General features: G+C 33.3%; 3 protein-coding genes across 3 annotated transcripts in view; 1 reads left to right on the forward strand and 2 right to left on the reverse strand.

Moving 5' to 3' along the window:
- Nucleotides 1-17,326, forward strand: part of LOC140044221 (intermembrane lipid transfer protein VPS13D-like) — a 113,825-nt gene that overhangs the window by 44,091 nt on the left and 52,408 nt on the right. Inside the window, exons 27-29 of the mRNA XM_072088699.1 lie at nucleotides 140-329; nucleotides 2,025-2,280; nucleotides 2,841-3,021. Of these exons, the coding sequence (XP_071944800.1) occupies nucleotides 140-329; nucleotides 2,025-2,280; nucleotides 2,841-3,021 (627 nt within the window). The remainder of the gene's footprint in view (nucleotides 1-139; nucleotides 330-2,024; nucleotides 2,281-2,840; nucleotides 3,022-17,326) is intronic.
- LOC140043335 (uncharacterized) lies at nucleotides 3,694-8,793 on the reverse strand. Its single transcript, XM_072087835.1, has 3 exons — nucleotides 8,563-8,793; nucleotides 7,197-8,194; nucleotides 3,694-5,527 (listed from the first exon to the last, which is right to left on the reverse strand). Exons 2-3 carry the CDS (start codon nucleotides 8,191-8,193, stop codon nucleotides 3,786-3,788), a joined length of 2,739 nt encoding a protein of 912 aa, XP_071943936.1. The 5' UTR covers nucleotide 8,194; nucleotides 8,563-8,793; the 3' UTR covers nucleotides 3,694-3,785.
- Nucleotides 12,039-16,384, reverse strand: LOC140043770 (tripartite motif-containing protein 2-like). Its single transcript, XM_072088245.1, has 2 exons — nucleotides 15,663-16,384; nucleotides 12,039-14,257 (listed from the first exon to the last, which is right to left on the reverse strand). The coding sequence occupies exon 2, from the start codon at nucleotides 14,254-14,256 to the stop codon at nucleotides 12,574-12,576; it is 1,683 nt and encodes a 560-aa protein (XP_071944346.1). The 5' UTR covers nucleotide 14,257; nucleotides 15,663-16,384; the 3' UTR covers nucleotides 12,039-12,573.

Below are 17,326 nucleotides of genomic sequence, written 5' to 3' on the forward strand. Positions count from 1 at the left end.
TTTCCAATATATTTATTCTATAGTTAGCAGAAATGTAATTCATCTTGTTCACTTCATAGTTTTGGTCTTAATGAGATGACAATAAATTATTTGGCATTTACACAATAATTTTCATAACTCTTATTTGTAATATATATAGATCAATCGTTTAATAGATGTAGACTTCAATGCACTGGACACTACCATCAATCTACAAACTCTCGTAGTGTTGCTTGATTTTCTTGGTATGGGGGCTAAACCAGCTCCTGCGTCCTCAATGAGTACATCAATGACCAGTGAACAGTCACAAGAAATGTCAGCACAGGGTACTAGTACTCAAGATGAATCAGGTATCAAATTGTCTTGCTTTCAGGTATAGCCAGTGCAATGGTCAAGTAAACTTTACAGTCGAACCCATTCCTTTGGGATACCCCTATTCTGAGGACACTTCTATTAAGGGGACACTTTCCCATGAATTGAAGAGGAATGTTTAAACACTATAGACCATTCCTATGGAACACTTCTATTAAGGGGAAACTTTCCCATGAATTGAAGAGGAATGTTTAAACACTATAGACCATTCCTATGGAACACTTCTATTAAGGGGAAACTTTCCCATGAATTGAAGAGGAATGTTTAAACACTATAGACCATTCCTATTTATGGAATACTTCTATTAAGGGGAAACTTTCCCATGAATTCAAGAGGAATGTTTAAACACTATAGACCATTCCTATTTATGGAATACTTCTATTAAGGGGAAACCTTCCCATGAATTGAAGAGGAATGTTTAAACACTATAGACCATTCCTATTTATGGAACACTTCTATTAAGGGGACACTTTCCCATGAATTCAAGAGGAATGTTTAAACACTATAGACCATTCCTATGGAACACTTCTATTAAGGGGACACTTTCCCATGAATTCAAGAGGAATGTTTAAACACTATAGACCATTCCTATTTATGGAACACTTCTATTAAGGGGACACTTTCCCATGAATTGAAGAGGAATGTTTAAACACTATAGACCATTCCTATATGGAATACTTCTATTAAGGGGAAACTTTCCCATGAATTCAAGAGGAATGTTTAAACACTATAGACCATTCCTATATGGAACACTTCTATTAAGGGGACACTTTCCCATGAATTCAAGAGGAATGTTTAAACACTATAGACCATTCCTATATGGAATACTTCTATTAAGGGGACACTTTCCCATGAATTCAAGAGGAGTGTTTAATCACTATAGACCATTCCTATTTATGGAATACTTCTATTAAGGGGACACTTTCCCATGAATTGAAGAGGAATGTTTAAACACTACAGACCATTCCTATTTATGGAATACTTCTATTAATGGGACACTTTCCCATGAATTGAAGAGGAATGTTTAAACACTACAGACCATTATTCCTATTTACCAAACTCTTCTATTAATGGGACACTTTCCCATGAATTGAAGAGGAATGTTTAAACACTACAGACCATTATTCCTATTTACCAAACTCTTCTATTATGGGGACACTTTCCCATGAAGACGAATGTTTAAACACTAAGGACTATACCATTTCTATTTAGGGAACACCCCTATTAAGGGTACTCTTTACTAGGTCCTGACAGTGTAGGGGTTCTACAAAATTTCATTCCAAATGCATCTTTTATTGAAAAAAGCTGAACACTGCATTTGAATCTTCATTTATTATCTATTTAACGAGAGAATAAAGAGAAGAACACTGAATTCTGTGTTTATCTTGGACAAAACAACTAGACTAATTCTCCAACACTTTTACCAAGAAATTATTCATTTTATTGCCAATCACAATATAAATACTAGACTGTATGTATTTGAAAAAAAAAAATATATATATTTTTGGGGTTCGATACCATTTTGAAGAGTCCCTGCCATTTGGCATTGCTTTGTGGTCGCCATATAGTACTTTAGAATGTCTAAAATGTGTACTGCTGTTTACATTGTTGTTCACCATCTACTGTATCTGTGTTTCTATCAATCAATGATCAATAATGTTGTTTTTATTTAGTGAGCAATGAAGAAGCAAACACAGAAATCAATATTCGTATCCAGTCACTATCTTTATTGCTAAATAAACCATCGTATGAGCTAGCAAAGGCCAATGTTTCTGGTATAACGACGCATCTGTCGCTCGTTCAGGGCAATGTGGCCATAGAGGGCAGTCTTGGCAGCATGATGCTATTGGATTTAACACCTACTGGTCATACATATCCAGAGAAATTTGTTACCAGAGGGGATGAGGCACTAGGATTCAAGATCTTTAAGTAAATATTGGGTGTTTTTTTATTTATGTAGAAAAGTATTTTAGAATAGAAAGTTCACAATTCTCTCACAATGTAGAAGACAATAGACGCCTTTATTTATAATTTTGGAAAGATATCAATCTAGTTCACTGGACTTACTTGTTTAGTAAACAGTGACGTTTCACGACCTATCCAGGTTGTATCATCAGGCCGAAAGATGGAATTGTGGCGTTTGGTCAGTGACGGGGTCAAGGAGCTGACCAAACACTACAATTCCAGTGGACCCAGTGTACAGGACCACAATATTCACACTGGTAGTCAATCCCCTACTCTATGTACCAAGTTCCTTATTGTGCATGGAAAGTATGTACACTCCAACAGATTTGTGTCTCATCCAAAAGATGACATTAGAGTCTTGCATAAGGACAAGAACTATGGCACCGACAGGTCTCAAACCTATACCTCTCGCATGCTAGTTTAATATTCCTTATTATTACCCCATCGTTCTAAAAACATGTTTATAAAACATTTGGCAACACATTACTGATGGTTAACATTTTTAAAATTGTATTTTATTCTAGGTATGGGAAGCCTGATCCTGATCTGCAGAGACAATTTGATATCAGTATTAATCTACGCATGTCTTCCGTGTGTTACATACACACACACCGCTTCCAAATGGAACTGCTTGCATTTGCACAACACTTCAATACTCTACAAGACATGCTGGGCCGTATGAGGGCAGCATCTGATGGTCAACAAGTAAGTGCTTTAGACTTAGCCATTCTGAAGCTTTTGTTTTTCTGCATCTTCTTTTGTTCAATGGGTGTCAATTTGTAATGGCATATATAGCGTCTATACAGGTAGGTATCTCACTCATAGACTACCAACATTTATGTAATTTGCAGTACTGTCAGTACTTTCAAATTTGGAGTATAGGTTTAAAATTGGAGTTCAAATGGTTAACACCAACTCAATAGTTTTGGATAATACAAATGACATCTTTAAACTTACTGTGGTATTTAATACAGTACTATTGATACCATTCTTTTAAGACCTAGTTGTGAAGGTTGAGTGATTACTCGCTCCCCACCTTGACACAGTTTTAGTGGTTTCACGTTTCACGACTGATAATGCATTAATTGATCTGACATTAGGCCGTCGGTCGTCGCAAATGCTTCCTAACTCATGATCTATCAATCATCTATGTGTTGGCAGTGGTCTACCAAAAGTGTATGAATCCTATCGTGTCATAAATGTAACCAAAAAACTTTCTTTACTTTTATAAGAAAAAATAAAACACTCCAACCATCACCACATATTTGTACAATAATTCATACAATTTATTTCTTTCTTTTTTTAACTAGAATTAGAATTTTACAGTTTTTGAATTTTACATTTGTTTGAATTTTACATCAATGTTTACACCTAAAATTTAACCAAAGTATCACATTACATTCAAGTTACTGGTTGGCTATCGCATCATCGATGGTCATATATAGGAGAAAAGTTGTTTTTGTGCTCCTTTAAACATTCAATATTAGTATTTTGCAAAAAGAAGTTGCTATAGCAACCATGCATGGGTTATATGAAATAATACATAATTGATTGGGAAACTCAATTTCATTTTTCCCCTGATCAATTCTTTTGATAAAATATCCATCACTACTGAATAGTTGTAGTTTCCCACAACTTGAAATGATGATGTTACCATACCTATCAACTACAATTTCATGTGGTAACCTCACATTACCATCTTCATCTCCTTTATTTATGAACATTTTCAGTTTCTTGTTCATGTTGTCATAAAATAACACTTGATCATTTCCTAAATCGGCTACAAGTACGTTGCCAGTTCTTGTCAGTGTAACATCAAGATATTGACTAGTTGGTTTATTTTGGTTTTTAATCTTCTCCAACATTTTACCACTACTAATGTCAAACACAAACACACATGCGATGTTAACCAAATCTGTTACATATATAACATTAGCTGACTCATCTATGTGAATACCCCATGGATTTTCCAATACACCCTTACCAATGAATTTGATCACATGACCATTCATATCACATATTTGAATACATTTATTATTATTACCATTATCACAGAATGCTATGTGATCATTCTTCATTGTGTACAGTCTTTTAACTTCAACACCTCTTGGTAGTCTAATCTTGTTCAGATATTCTCCTGATTGTTGGTACTTGTGAATTTCATTTGTGCCAAATGAAACCAGCAAGCAGTCATCATCACATTTTGCTATTCCACAAGGATTTTCCTCTAGTCTGATAGCAAGTGGTGTAATGTTTCCTATGTTACTTTCTTTCAGTATATCAGTTAGATGTTTGTTTCTGACAAAGTTAATTTGCCTCTTACTGTCGTTTCTCTTGATTTCTTCAGATTTATTAGTTTGATCCTTTAGTGTGTTTAATACAATCTTGCTTGATTTCATAGCATTTGATGGTTCACTGTTTAATAATTTGTGTAAGAAATTCAAGTTTGTATTTAATTCAGAATTGATTTTTTCTATTTTTTCCATTTGTACATCATAACCTTCCATTTCATTTTTGTAGATTTCTTCAACTTTTTTCTTCATTTCATCTCCTTTTTGGTGGATTGTTTGTACCATTTCTTGAACTGTGTTATCAATTACTGCAAGACTTGTCCTTTTACTATTTTCTAGTTTGCTAACGTTCTCTGTAACTACTTTCAGTACATTTTCCATTTTGTGTATGGATTCATTGGCAGCTGTCTTCAATTCTTCTGATGATTCCTTAAACATTTTGAAGGCTGTTACGATGTTAACTAATTCATGTTTTCCGTCTTCTGCTGCATGTTTAGCTTCAGTGCATTCTATGCATACTGGTTCTTTACATTTGGTGCAATACATTTGTAATGGTTGAGTATGAAAAGGACACAGCAAGGCAGTGCATTCATTTTTATCATTTATTTCATGTTGTTTGACAGTTTCTAAGAGGTTGTTAAGAAGTGTATTTGGTGCAAGTTTTTGAGGACCTCCTTCTGGGATGGGATACGACTTGCGACAAGTAGGGCATGTTAGCTTGCCATGATTGGTTTGAACCCATTCATCTAAACACTTTAGACAGAAACTATGATGGCAGCTTAGTGATTTTGGATCTTCTAGCCTTCCACTACAGATAGAACATTCTAGTACTTTTTCATCGATCTCTCCAAGTAGACTTATGTCTTTGCTAGCCATCCTGCAACAGTAATACATAACATATTTGTATGATACATCTTCATCTACCAGATTTTACATAATTGAGATTCCCTCAATATACCAAGAATGTGCGTGCCTAAGATCTGGCAATAATTTACATGGTATGTATGTAGAACCGACATACCATATTATTTGTCCTTTATTACAAAAAATAAAAAGACAATCAATATTTAGAATTTCTCTCTCGTAGTTTCGTAACTATATTTTTTGTTTTTATCGTTCCATTAAAATGCATGAATAATGGGCAGTCCAAATGATGGTGTTAATTAATAAAAATGGTAATTGTCAGCACTAATTGGTGCTTCAATTTTGTCACCTTAAACTGTTTATTTAGTAGGCATATAGACCTATCAATTAAATAACCAACTAAATATAACTACTGTTTATTTAGTAGGCATAGACCTATCAATTAAATAACCAATAACTAAATATAACTACTGTTTATTTAGTAGGCATAGACCTATCAATTAAATAACAGATAACTAAATATAACTAATCAAATAAAATTATATTACCTAAAAGCTATTTATTTTCAATTATTTTTGTTAAATACCTTTTACTTTGCAGCTCAAAAGTTACTTTTAAAATCGAAAACCGATATTTTCTAGAAATTAAATAAAGTTGGTTTTTCCACTTTGGAACTTCCTTTCATCACATGATCAGAGCCGTTTACAAATGCCTGTAAAATAGCTGTGACGCTTTCAAAATTGGTCAAGCATAACATGACTAACTTAAAACAGTTCAAACCATTTTTTTATACACATACATAGGAAGAATAATTATTCATACAGGATGCGAAACAAATTTCTCATGCTTTTGAACTAATTCATTTTTCACACTACTATGTTACAACAGTAGTATGAAATAAAATAAAATAATGAAATGAAATGAAATAAAATAAAATAAAATAAAATAAAAACATACTGTACTATGACAAATTATTTTTTTATGTTCTGAAATATTTTATTGATTTACAAACATGCAACAAATTGTTTCAAATATGTACTTTGTTTCAGTTTAACTTAAGAAAGAGTAAAACATGCGTATGAAACAACTAAATATTAATGCTGGTGTGTTTTTTTATCAAGATTTCAATTTACAAAAGTCCTGTAAAAACATCAACATTTTCTACAGAAATGTTTAAACTGCTCAAACCTGGTTACAACTTTTTAGAAGTTGTTACTATTTGGAAAGTTATGCTGATGTGAACATGATTAATCTCTTACAGTGCAAATGATGAGATTATCAACCCAGTGGTTTAGGAGGAGAGAGAGTAGTCATGTATCTATTTCTGTACTATTATTACAACAATTTTAGATAAATATTTATTATTTTCACACATATTTGTTACGAACACTGTGGAAATTCAGAAAAGTAACAGTTTGTTTCAACTCTCTTTCTCTCTCTCTATGCTAATTTGAAGCAGGTTTACTGTGATTGAATGTCAAACTCTGGTACATATATAACATTCGTCCCTGCCGGCTATGTGAATACCTGATGGATTTATCAACACACCTTTACCAATAAATTTGATCACATAACCATTCAATCACATACTTGAATGCATCTAATTACCGTTATTATTATTATTATTCAAAGAATGCTACAGTATTTCGTACAGTCTGTGTAATACACCTGAGGATTCATGATGCTCGGAGACAACACCACACAAATAAATACCACTTCACTAACAGATATAAATTGGTGTAATTTCTCCTATGTTACTTTTTTTCAGTATATTAGGTAGAAGTTTGTTCCTGATAAAGTTAATTTGTCTCCTACTATCACTGTCTTCAATTTCTTTGAACGTATCGATTTTACCCTGTAGTGACTTTAATACAAATTCACTCGATTTCATAGCATTTGATGGTTCACTCTTTAATAACTCATTTAAGAAATTCAAGTTTTTGTTTAACTCAGAATTGTTTTTTAGCATTTTTTCTATTTGTACCTCATAACATTCCTTTTCATTTTTGTAGATTTCTTCAACCCTTTTCTTCATTTCATCTCCTTTTTGCTGGATTGTTTGTACCATTTGTTGAACTGTGTTATCAATATCTGCAAGACTTTTCCTAACATTTTCTTCTAGTTTGCTAACGTTCTCTGCAACTACTTTCAGTACATTTTCCATTTTTTGTATGGATTCATTGGCAGCTTTCGTCAATTCTTCTGACGATTCCTTAAATATTTGAAATGCATTTCCAATGGTAATTAATTCATGTTTTCCATCATCCCATGACATTATACATTTCATTTGAATATTGTTTTTGTGTATGGGTACTTTACATTTTGTGCAATACATTTCCAATGGTTCAGTATAAGAAGGACATGACAGGTCCATGCATTCATCATCACTACTTAATGCAGGATTTGTTTCAAGTTCATCAATCATGTCAAAGAGCTTGTTACAATATGTACTTTCATGTCGTTGGATGATTTCTATAAGATTGTTGATAAGTGTATTTGGCGCAAGTTTTTGAAGCCCACCAACAGGAATGGTATGGGACTCACGACAAGTAGGGCATGTAAGCTCTCCATTGTTGGTATTCACCCATTTCTCTAAACACTTTAGACAGAAACTATGATGGCAGTTAAGTGATTTTGGGTCTTCCAGCCTTTCATTACAGATAGAACATTCTAGTACTTTCTCATCTATATTTCCAAGTAGACTTAAATCTTTGCTAGCCATTCTGCAATAGTAATGGGTGACAAGTTATTTTATACCTTAATCTACCAAATTTGACATAATTGACATTACCACAATATACCAAGAATTGCTAAGATCTGAAAATTGTTTACGTAATTTATGTAGAACCGACATATATCATATCATTTATTCTTGATTCCATTTGATCTTTCAATATTCCTTTCTTCTTGATCTTTTCCCTTAATTGTCAAGAGTACTTTGCAACTCAAATGTTGGTGTTAAATAATTAATTAATAACGATTAAATGCTTCAATCAAGTTCTTAAAACATTCCTATAGTAAACCTAATTAATTAATAAATAATATGATATATATTTAATAGCAATTTAATACAATTATTTATATTAAATACCTTGTACTTTGCAGCTCAAAAGTTACTTTAAAACGGATCTTTTTTAGAAATGAAAAAAAGTTGATTTGCCACTTTATTCTTATTCACTTTATCACATGAACAAAGCATTCTTCAATGTCTGTAAACGTGTGACGATTTCCAAATTAGTCATGCAGAACATGTTAAACTTAAAACACTACAGTTTTAGACAATTGATTTTTCAACTTGTACTGTAGCCAACAGGAAGCACATGACTATAATTACAGGATGGCAAACCAATTGGCTTTTATGCTTTTACTATTAAATATCACTATATCATAGTATACTGTAGCTACCTAAGGCTGGGTTTCAAATGTAGTTTAAAACCTTCCAGTAAAATTCTGATCATTTTCATAATGCATTACCCTAGACACCACTGTCTCCCTATATTCACCAACATCCCCTAACCCCACCCCCAAACCTTGCCTCAGACTCCACCTCAATCACAACCCACACCTTTTTTTTAAATAACTTTTAAAACCTTTCCCTATCCAATTTCAGTTATATTCGTATCCCACTACTCTGTAAACATAACTCCTCAGTTGCAGTTTTCAGATGTAGTTTAAAATATTTCCAGTCCAATTCTGATCTTTTTTTTTAATAGCAATTAAGGTAGGGCAAGAGTTAGTCAGAAGCTCATAGTTGAACTGATGATAGAATTGTAGGTGAAAACCTTTCCAAGATAGTTCTGGTCAGCTTGATACCCCAGTACCTTGTCCCAGTCACGATCCACCGACTCTTATCCCTCTGCAGGATGGTTCAAAAGTAGTGGATGTTCCCAGGACAATTCTGGTCATGTTTATACTTCATTAGACCAAAACGCCGGTAACTACTTAATACGCTTGATCCATCACTCCCAGCCCACAACCTCTCAGTGGCATTTTTCAATTATAGTTGCCAGTTACAATTTCGGTCATTTTTCAACTCTTTCCTGGGGGTGATTGTAATACTAAAAAAAATAAAATAGTATAATAAAATATAATAAAAAAATATAATAGTCCACCACCCCCCGCCCTAGCAACAATTTCCCATCCCCAACAACCTCCCGACTCGGCGAGGGGGAGGGGGAGGGGGTAATAGTTTCCTAGTAAAATTGCAGTAATTGTGATTCCTCATGTATGGTTACGTGGACAAATATTCAAGGTGTGAAAAAGTGGGCATTTTGGCCCTATTTTGGCTGATAATTGGATCCTGAAAATGTTGAAACTTCATATAAATCTAGTGCAATTGCGGTCATTTTTTAGTGTATAGATGCAGTAGGAAAAATGTGTACAACAAACCCTCTTCCCTCTTGATATAAATAGATAATTAATACTGTAGCTCTAGCTTCTATGACTCTTTTATAACAAGCTTACAAAGGTTATTCTAGTTCTGTAAAACTTGCACTGCATTGTTGATGGGAGACAATATGCATTATGTTTGCAAATATATGGTATAAATTCAATCAATTCATCTGTATTGGTCTAATTTGTACACCAATCAGAAAGTCTTATTTTTGTTGGTTTATGCACTGCAGACTAGATATAAACATTTATAAAAAGATGATTCAACATTGAAATACAATAACAAATGTATTTATACAAATTATTCTGTATATACAGAGAAAAATTGTTATGGTCCAGATATAAAAATAATCCAGGTGTTCTCTCCTATAGTTATTATCTATCTTTATAAGTAACAATAGATTGTAAAACCAATGACTTATTAGAGAGGTTTCGCAATCTTACGAATACGATAACGAAAACAGATACATCACGCACACGTATTCGTTTTCGTAAGCCAGTAAAAATATGTTTCTCATGGCAACGAAATATTGAGGGCGCCATCCAAAATATGGTAAATATGAGCGAAGCGCAGGTACGTGTTGCTTGGCTGACTAGGCCTCCTAGCATAACATCAAAGCGAGTGAGGACTGCTATTTATCAAAATTGACCTGGCATTTTAGTAAATTACTTTCAACTAGATGGTACGCTCTCTTCGCTCGCGTACCATCTAGGTCGTGCCCACAGATGGTTCTTGAATACACAGTAGTAATTTCAGCGTAACATAACTGGCGATTTCAAATGTACTACAGTATTATATAATACATTGTCGTTTACAGAAACGAATAAATAGACACAATGATTTATGTAGTCAACTAAAATTAGCACCCTGGGAATTACTTCCGAAGGAGAAACTTATCACAAAATGAGTCCAAATTTTTGATTTGGACTCATTTAAAGAAACCCAATTTGTGTTTTGTATGTAACATTAGGTTTGAGGGATGGGAAAGCGGATAGGTACAAAGAGGAACAATTTTTAAATATTCTTTATCCACTCAGTAAGGAAATATTTTGTTCATGTTTTATAGGCCTATAAATAATATACCTCTAAATACAGTAAAACATTTGCGATTTAATACTTTGTTAAAACTGTCACTGTCATAATCGATTGAAATATTAAAGTACATGTCACGATACACCACTACGACGTTTATATTATTGGTAATTATTAATTAATAATTAATACAAAGGTTGAGAGGGAACTGTCAGTATACAGTGAAGCCTAACCACAATCTCAGTAATAAAGTTTATTTGTATATATTTTTATATTACATCTAACAGTACGAACATTTACAGTAAGAAATGTTCGATTCAAATGAGGACCAAAAATAGTTAATAGGTATTTACAGTATTGTCAAAGTATTGCAAGTTTATTCTCAAAGGGCCCATATATTTACCTACCGTATGTGTTAAATCAAGGGCTCATAAATTTACCTACGTGTGTGGCGTGTGGCGCAGTGTGTTGGACGTTGGACTACCGATCGTCAGACCTAGGTTCGAATCCAACTCTCGCCGCATTGCTTGTATCCGTAGGCAAGATACTTTACTTACGTTGCCTCTCTCCACCCAGGTGTATAAATGGGTACCCAGTTAGATCTAGACACAACTGCGCTGGTTACCGGCTGCATTATGGGAGTATGTTTCCATACGTGTTTGATCCCAAAAAATACTGGGGTAACAATGCTTGTAAAGCGCCTTTGAGCATGATTACTCATGAAAAGGGCGCTATATAAATCTGGTATTATTATTATTATATTATTATTAAACCAAACTCTGGCAGACTGAGAGATTGGGATGTTCCATTCATCGCAAATCAATACATTTGTATAATCGTATATTAAATCTATCAAAATAGTATTTTTTAAAGAAAATCGGCCTGTCTTCAACATTATGATGCTGTACTCTTGCTGTTCAACCGGTTTTCAGCTATTAAAAACAATTATCGTAGGAGGAGATAGGAAAATGCAAAGTCTCCTCGCATTTTTGTGGCGGGTATTTTTCAAGATGGACATCCATTAGACAGTGTATACCACGATCGGAAAACACCCCTATTTGGGGAAAATCGTTGAACCTAAATTCGTTTTAATCGTCAATAACTAATTATCTAACTTAATTTAATTAGTAAACAGGGTTACATCAGGTGGTTAAAATCAGTACCGAAAGTACGAACCAACTTTATATACCATCGAGTAAAAATTCTAGAAGTAAGGCACGATTTACCGAATTTTGCCCTTAAGTAAATTTATATATCTAGATAACTCTATAATTATATTATAGTCATAAATCATTCCTGATTCAAATGCAAAATGTGCAAAATATCAAAAACTATACTCGTTTTGTAGTTAAGAATATGTCTGGTGATATTCGTCAACACGAATACGCTTTACGAATATGAAATAGGGATCAGCTCAAAAGTTTCACAAATGTGTGACGTATCCATTTTCGTTATCGTATTCGTAAGGTTGCGAAACCTCTCTAATAAGTCATTGGTTTTACAATCTATTATAACAATATGTACGACTTTGATGGAAAAAAGTGTTCTTTATAAAGACGGTGAGCAGTTCCAGAGAGTATATGTTTAACCAAAAATGATTTATTTGTTCATTAATGTTTATCAATAAATCTTTAGAATTACTCGCTTTGGCTACAGCATAATCAATTATTTGCGCAACTAATAATGCAAATAATAAAATATTAAGTTGTCATCAACAATTTTTATAGCAGCAAAACATGAGTCATATGGAATGATAAATGACCAGTCTGAAAAATCTCCCTGATCAATTCTTTTGATAAAATGTCCATCTCTACCAAATAGTTGTAGTTTCCCAATACTTGCAATGATGATGTTATCATCCTGATCAACTAAAACTTCATGTGGAAACCTCACCTTACCATCTTCATCGCCTTTATCAATAATCACTTTCAATTTCCTGTTCCTATCATCATATAATAATAATTGATCATTTCCTAAGTCGGTTATAAGTAAGTTTCCAGTTCTTGTAAGTGTAACATTAAGGTATTGACTAGTTAGTTTATTCTGGTCTTCTATCCTCTTCAACAACTTACCACTGCTAATGTCAAACACAAACACACATGCAAAGTTAAAATCTGTTACATATATAACATTAGCCGACTCATCTATGTGAATACCAAATGGATTTTCCAATACACCTTTACCAATGGATTTTATCATATGACCATTCATATCACATACTTGAATGCAAGAATGACCATCATCACAGAATGCTATGTGGTCATTTTTCATTTTGTACATTCTTTCAACTTTCACACCTTCTGGCAGTGTAATCTTGCTTACATATTCTCCTGATTGTCTGTACTCGTGAATTGCATTTGTGCCAAATGAAACCAGTATGTAGTCATCGAACTTTGCTATTCCTTGAGGATATCTGTCTATTCTGATAACAAGTGGTGTGGTTGTAACATTTCCTATGTTATTTCCTTTCAGTATATCAGTTAGACGTTTGTTCCCAATAAAGTTAATTTGTCTCGTACTGTCGTTTTCTTCGATTTCTTTAAACTTATCGATTTGATCCCGTAGTTTCTTTAATACAATCTCACCTGATTTCATAACAGTTAATCGTTCACTCTTTAATAAGTGATTTAAAAAAGTAAAATTTGTATTTAATTCAGAATTTATTTTTAGCATTTTTTCTATTTGTGCATCATAACCTTCCTTTTCATTTTTATAGATGTTTTCAACTTCTTTCTTCATTTCATCTCCTTTTTGGTGGATTGTTTGTACCATTTCTTGAACTGTGTTATCAATATCTGCAAGACTTCTCTTTTTAGTTTCTTCTAGTTTGTTAGTGTTCTCTGTAACTACTTTCAGTACATTTTCCATTTTGTGTATGGATTCATTGGCAGCTTTCTTCAATTCTTCTGATGATTCCTTAAACATTTTAAATGCTGTTACAATGTCAGTTTGTTCATGTACTTCAAACCATGATGTACACTTTGTTTGAGTACATACTATGCATACTGGTTCTTTACATTTGTGAAAATACATTTGTAATGGTTGAGTGTGAGAAAGGCACAGCACAGCAGTGAATTCATTCTCATCTATTTCATGTTGTTCCATGATTTCTAAGAGGTTGTTAAGGAGTGTATTTGGTGAAAGTTTTTGAAGACCTCCAACGGGAATGGAATTGATCTTGCGACAATTAGGGCATGTTAGCTTCCCATTGTTGATGTCAACCCATTTTTCCAAACACTTCAGACAGAAACTATGATGGCAGCTAAGTAGTTTTGGGTCTTCCAGCCTTCCATTACAGATAGAACATTCTAGAACTTTCTCATCTATATTGCCAAGTAGACTTAAATCTTTGCTAGCCATCCTGCAATAGTAATAAGTAACACATTGTTACATGCATCCTAGAAAGAGTGGTGGTGGCAAGATTTGCCCTAAAAACAACGGCGCAGATCCGTTTTTAATAGTACGGGGACATATCAAAATGAAGTACTGTACATTAGGCTAGAGGGCCGCCAAGGGTCGGAGGCTTCGCCCCCTGGAAGCCCAGCTCGTTGAGTAATTTATAGGTGGTTTCAATCGATTTCTGAGCACATACAAATTCCGCCCGGAAGAATACAATTATTTTGATTTATGCACTTTTTAGGCACTAGTCCTGATGCGCCACTGGTTATATTCACGCACAATCTATTCTTCTTAGATACTGGATTTTCTTTAATTACACGCATGACGTATCATAGAAGTCTTAATACTTTCTATTTAATTTTAAACAATTTAATGATTTTTAAAAAATGAGGGGGAACAATCTCTCTCTAAAAAATATGTGGGGGAAATGTCCCCCTGTCCCTTCAGGATCTGTGCTGATGCTGACAAATGTATTATAGTCCAGTATGAAATGTAGCCATTTGATAAGTTGCATTTTTCTATATTTGGTAAAATATGTTGTAGAATAGACATCACTGAATCCAAAAAGTATTTTCTCCATTTTTTTCATACGCAAGGGGGGTTGGCAGCAATTTCAAATTGGCCGCCATTTTGGACAAAATTGTTTAAAATATTGTAAGTTTATGACATTAAAAGATCTTGTCGAGATAGAAATTCAATCATAAAAGTAACAATAAATGTTCAAATAATATTGCACATCATTTTTGGAATTGAACAAGCCAAAATGGCCGCCATTATGCCCAAAATGGTTGCCATTTTATCCAATATGGCCACCTTTTTATCTAAAATGGCCACATAAATCAAAATATTTTTTGCTTACTTTTATTTACATATATTTGGTATGTTGTAGAATAGACATCACTGAATCCAAAACACGGTATTTACTCCATTTTTTTTCAATTTTAAAATAGCCGCCATTTTTAACAACATTGTTACAAAAATGATGTGAAATATTATTTGAACATTTGTTACTTTTATGATTGAATTTCTATCTCGATAAGATCTTTTAATGTCATAAACTTACAATATTTTTAACAATTTTGTCCAAAATGGCGGCCATTTTGAAATGGCTGCCAACCACCCTTGCGTATGAAAAAAATGGAGAAAATACTTTTTGGATTCAGTGATGTCTATTCTACAACATATCCAAATTTTATCAAGTATAGCAAAAATATCCTAGACTATAATACATGGAGGCCCACATGCTTGATGTGAAAAGCCAAAAAAATGTCCAGCAACATTGAAATGCTGCTTAGACCTCTGTACATTTCTAAATCTATTTTCTGATCTACTATAATTAAATTAAATGAACATTAATTTCATGTTACCTTATACTTCGCACCTCAAATGTTAAATGAAGTTAAAACTGATCTTTTCTAAACATTATTAAATGAAGTTGGTTTTTCCACTTTGTGACTTCCTACCAGAACAGCAGGCTTTAATGTTTATAAGCTAGTTGTGACGATTTCAAAGTGAGTCATTCAAAAAGTGTTTTTGTTCAATACCAGCCAACAGACAGTACTTCAATTACAAGAAACAACTCATGCCTTTAAATAAATACATACTTTACATCTTATGTGAAAACGTGTTACATGTATTCTCCTGTCATGTTCTATTTTTACAATCATGTTTCACTAATTCTGTCAAGTTTTTTAAAAATGTCCATGGCCTTTCATAATCGCTAAATAATGTTATGAGTAAAATAATAAGTTAAATCAACAAAATGTGCTTTACTTGTTCTGTATTATTTCTATGAATTTGTGATGCACAAAATTGGGTGGCTTGGGTTACTATTTCCAAGTGCTTAGTAATATTAAACTGTTCTAATGTTAAACGCTACTCAATAATAACTCAAACACAATCAAAGAATTGTAACCCAGGGTTAATATTAGAAGCTTTACGGTATATGGGAGTGGATAGCAAGTTACAATTAGAGCTTTTATGCTTTATGATTTTCACTCATTTTTTATTGTTAATTTATTTGGTCCAGGGTATACCCAAATTTATCATACAACTTTTTAGTCGCGTCAAACGCGACTCTACATCTCACTATGTCGGTTGGTCGTTTGGTTGGTAAACACTAACTCAAATTTGAGCACACGTCTGCAGCCATGTTATGTCCTTGTTTACTTACAGTTTTTAAAAATCACACAAACTTTGTTATAGAATGTAAAATTAATCAATCTTTATCACTACAGAGTTTTTATTCAGACATTTTATTCACTTATCATTTTTTTACAACTTGCAATGATGATACAGTATTATCAATATCATACTTATCTACTAAACTTTACAGCAATGTTCATCGTCTATTTATAAACCTTTTCAGATTCTTGTCCTTATTATCATAAAATAACACTTAATCAATTCCTAAATCTTCTAATGTGCCGCCAAAAGGGCGTCACCAGTTTATCAACTTGTTTTTTTTTTGTTTTTTTTTTAGTTTTCTATCTTAATCAACTGCTTATTTTAATTATAGAATTAATGTCGAATATGAACATGCATACAACCATATTAATACCCCATGAATTTGTTCACATACTTGAATGCAGGATTTACGATCATCTGTATTGTATTATTATAAAAAAATAACGAGTGAATGACCAAACAATCGGCGATTCCGCACAGACCATGTGTGAAGTGGAGGAAAAAAAGTATGATCGTTTTGCTCATTGGTAGCATGCTGCATGAGAGTGTCTTTTCCGGCCAATTAGAGGTGCCATTTATCATGAATTTTATTTACCATTTCCGGCCAACTAGGGGTTAAAAAAATTTGCTTCCCCCACCGGGGGGGGGGGGGGGGGGAGTGAGTTGATGGAGCAGTGACCAAAATACTTAGTGTCTAGACAGATCCTGGCTACGGCCCTGATTATTACTTCCAAGTCTCCTTATTGTTTGTATCAATTGTATTTATGCCAGAACTAAGCGAATACAACACTTTGCTATTCCAAAAGGACCATATATTAGCGGTGTGATTGTAACATTTCCAATG

The sequence above is a fragment of the Antedon mediterranea genome, chromosome 3 (assembly GCF_964355755.1).
Source record: "Antedon mediterranea chromosome 3, ecAntMedi1.1, whole genome shotgun sequence".
Lineage (NCBI taxonomy): Eukaryota > Metazoa > Echinodermata > Crinoidea > Comatulida > Antedonidae > Antedon > Antedon mediterranea.

Coding starts and splice junctions, on each gene's coding strand:
- LOC140043770 (XM_072088245.1), bottom strand. CDS start 14,256: ATGGCTAGCAAAGATTTAAGTCTACTTGGCAATATAGATGAGAAAGTT.
- LOC140043335 (XM_072087835.1), bottom strand. CDS start 8,193: ATGGCTAGCAAAGATTTAAGTCTACTTGGAAATATAGATGAGAAAGTA. Junction 5,528..7,196: donor AATTACACCAATTTATATCT/GTTAGTGAAGTG, acceptor AAAATCTGGTAG/ATGAAGATGTATCATACAAA.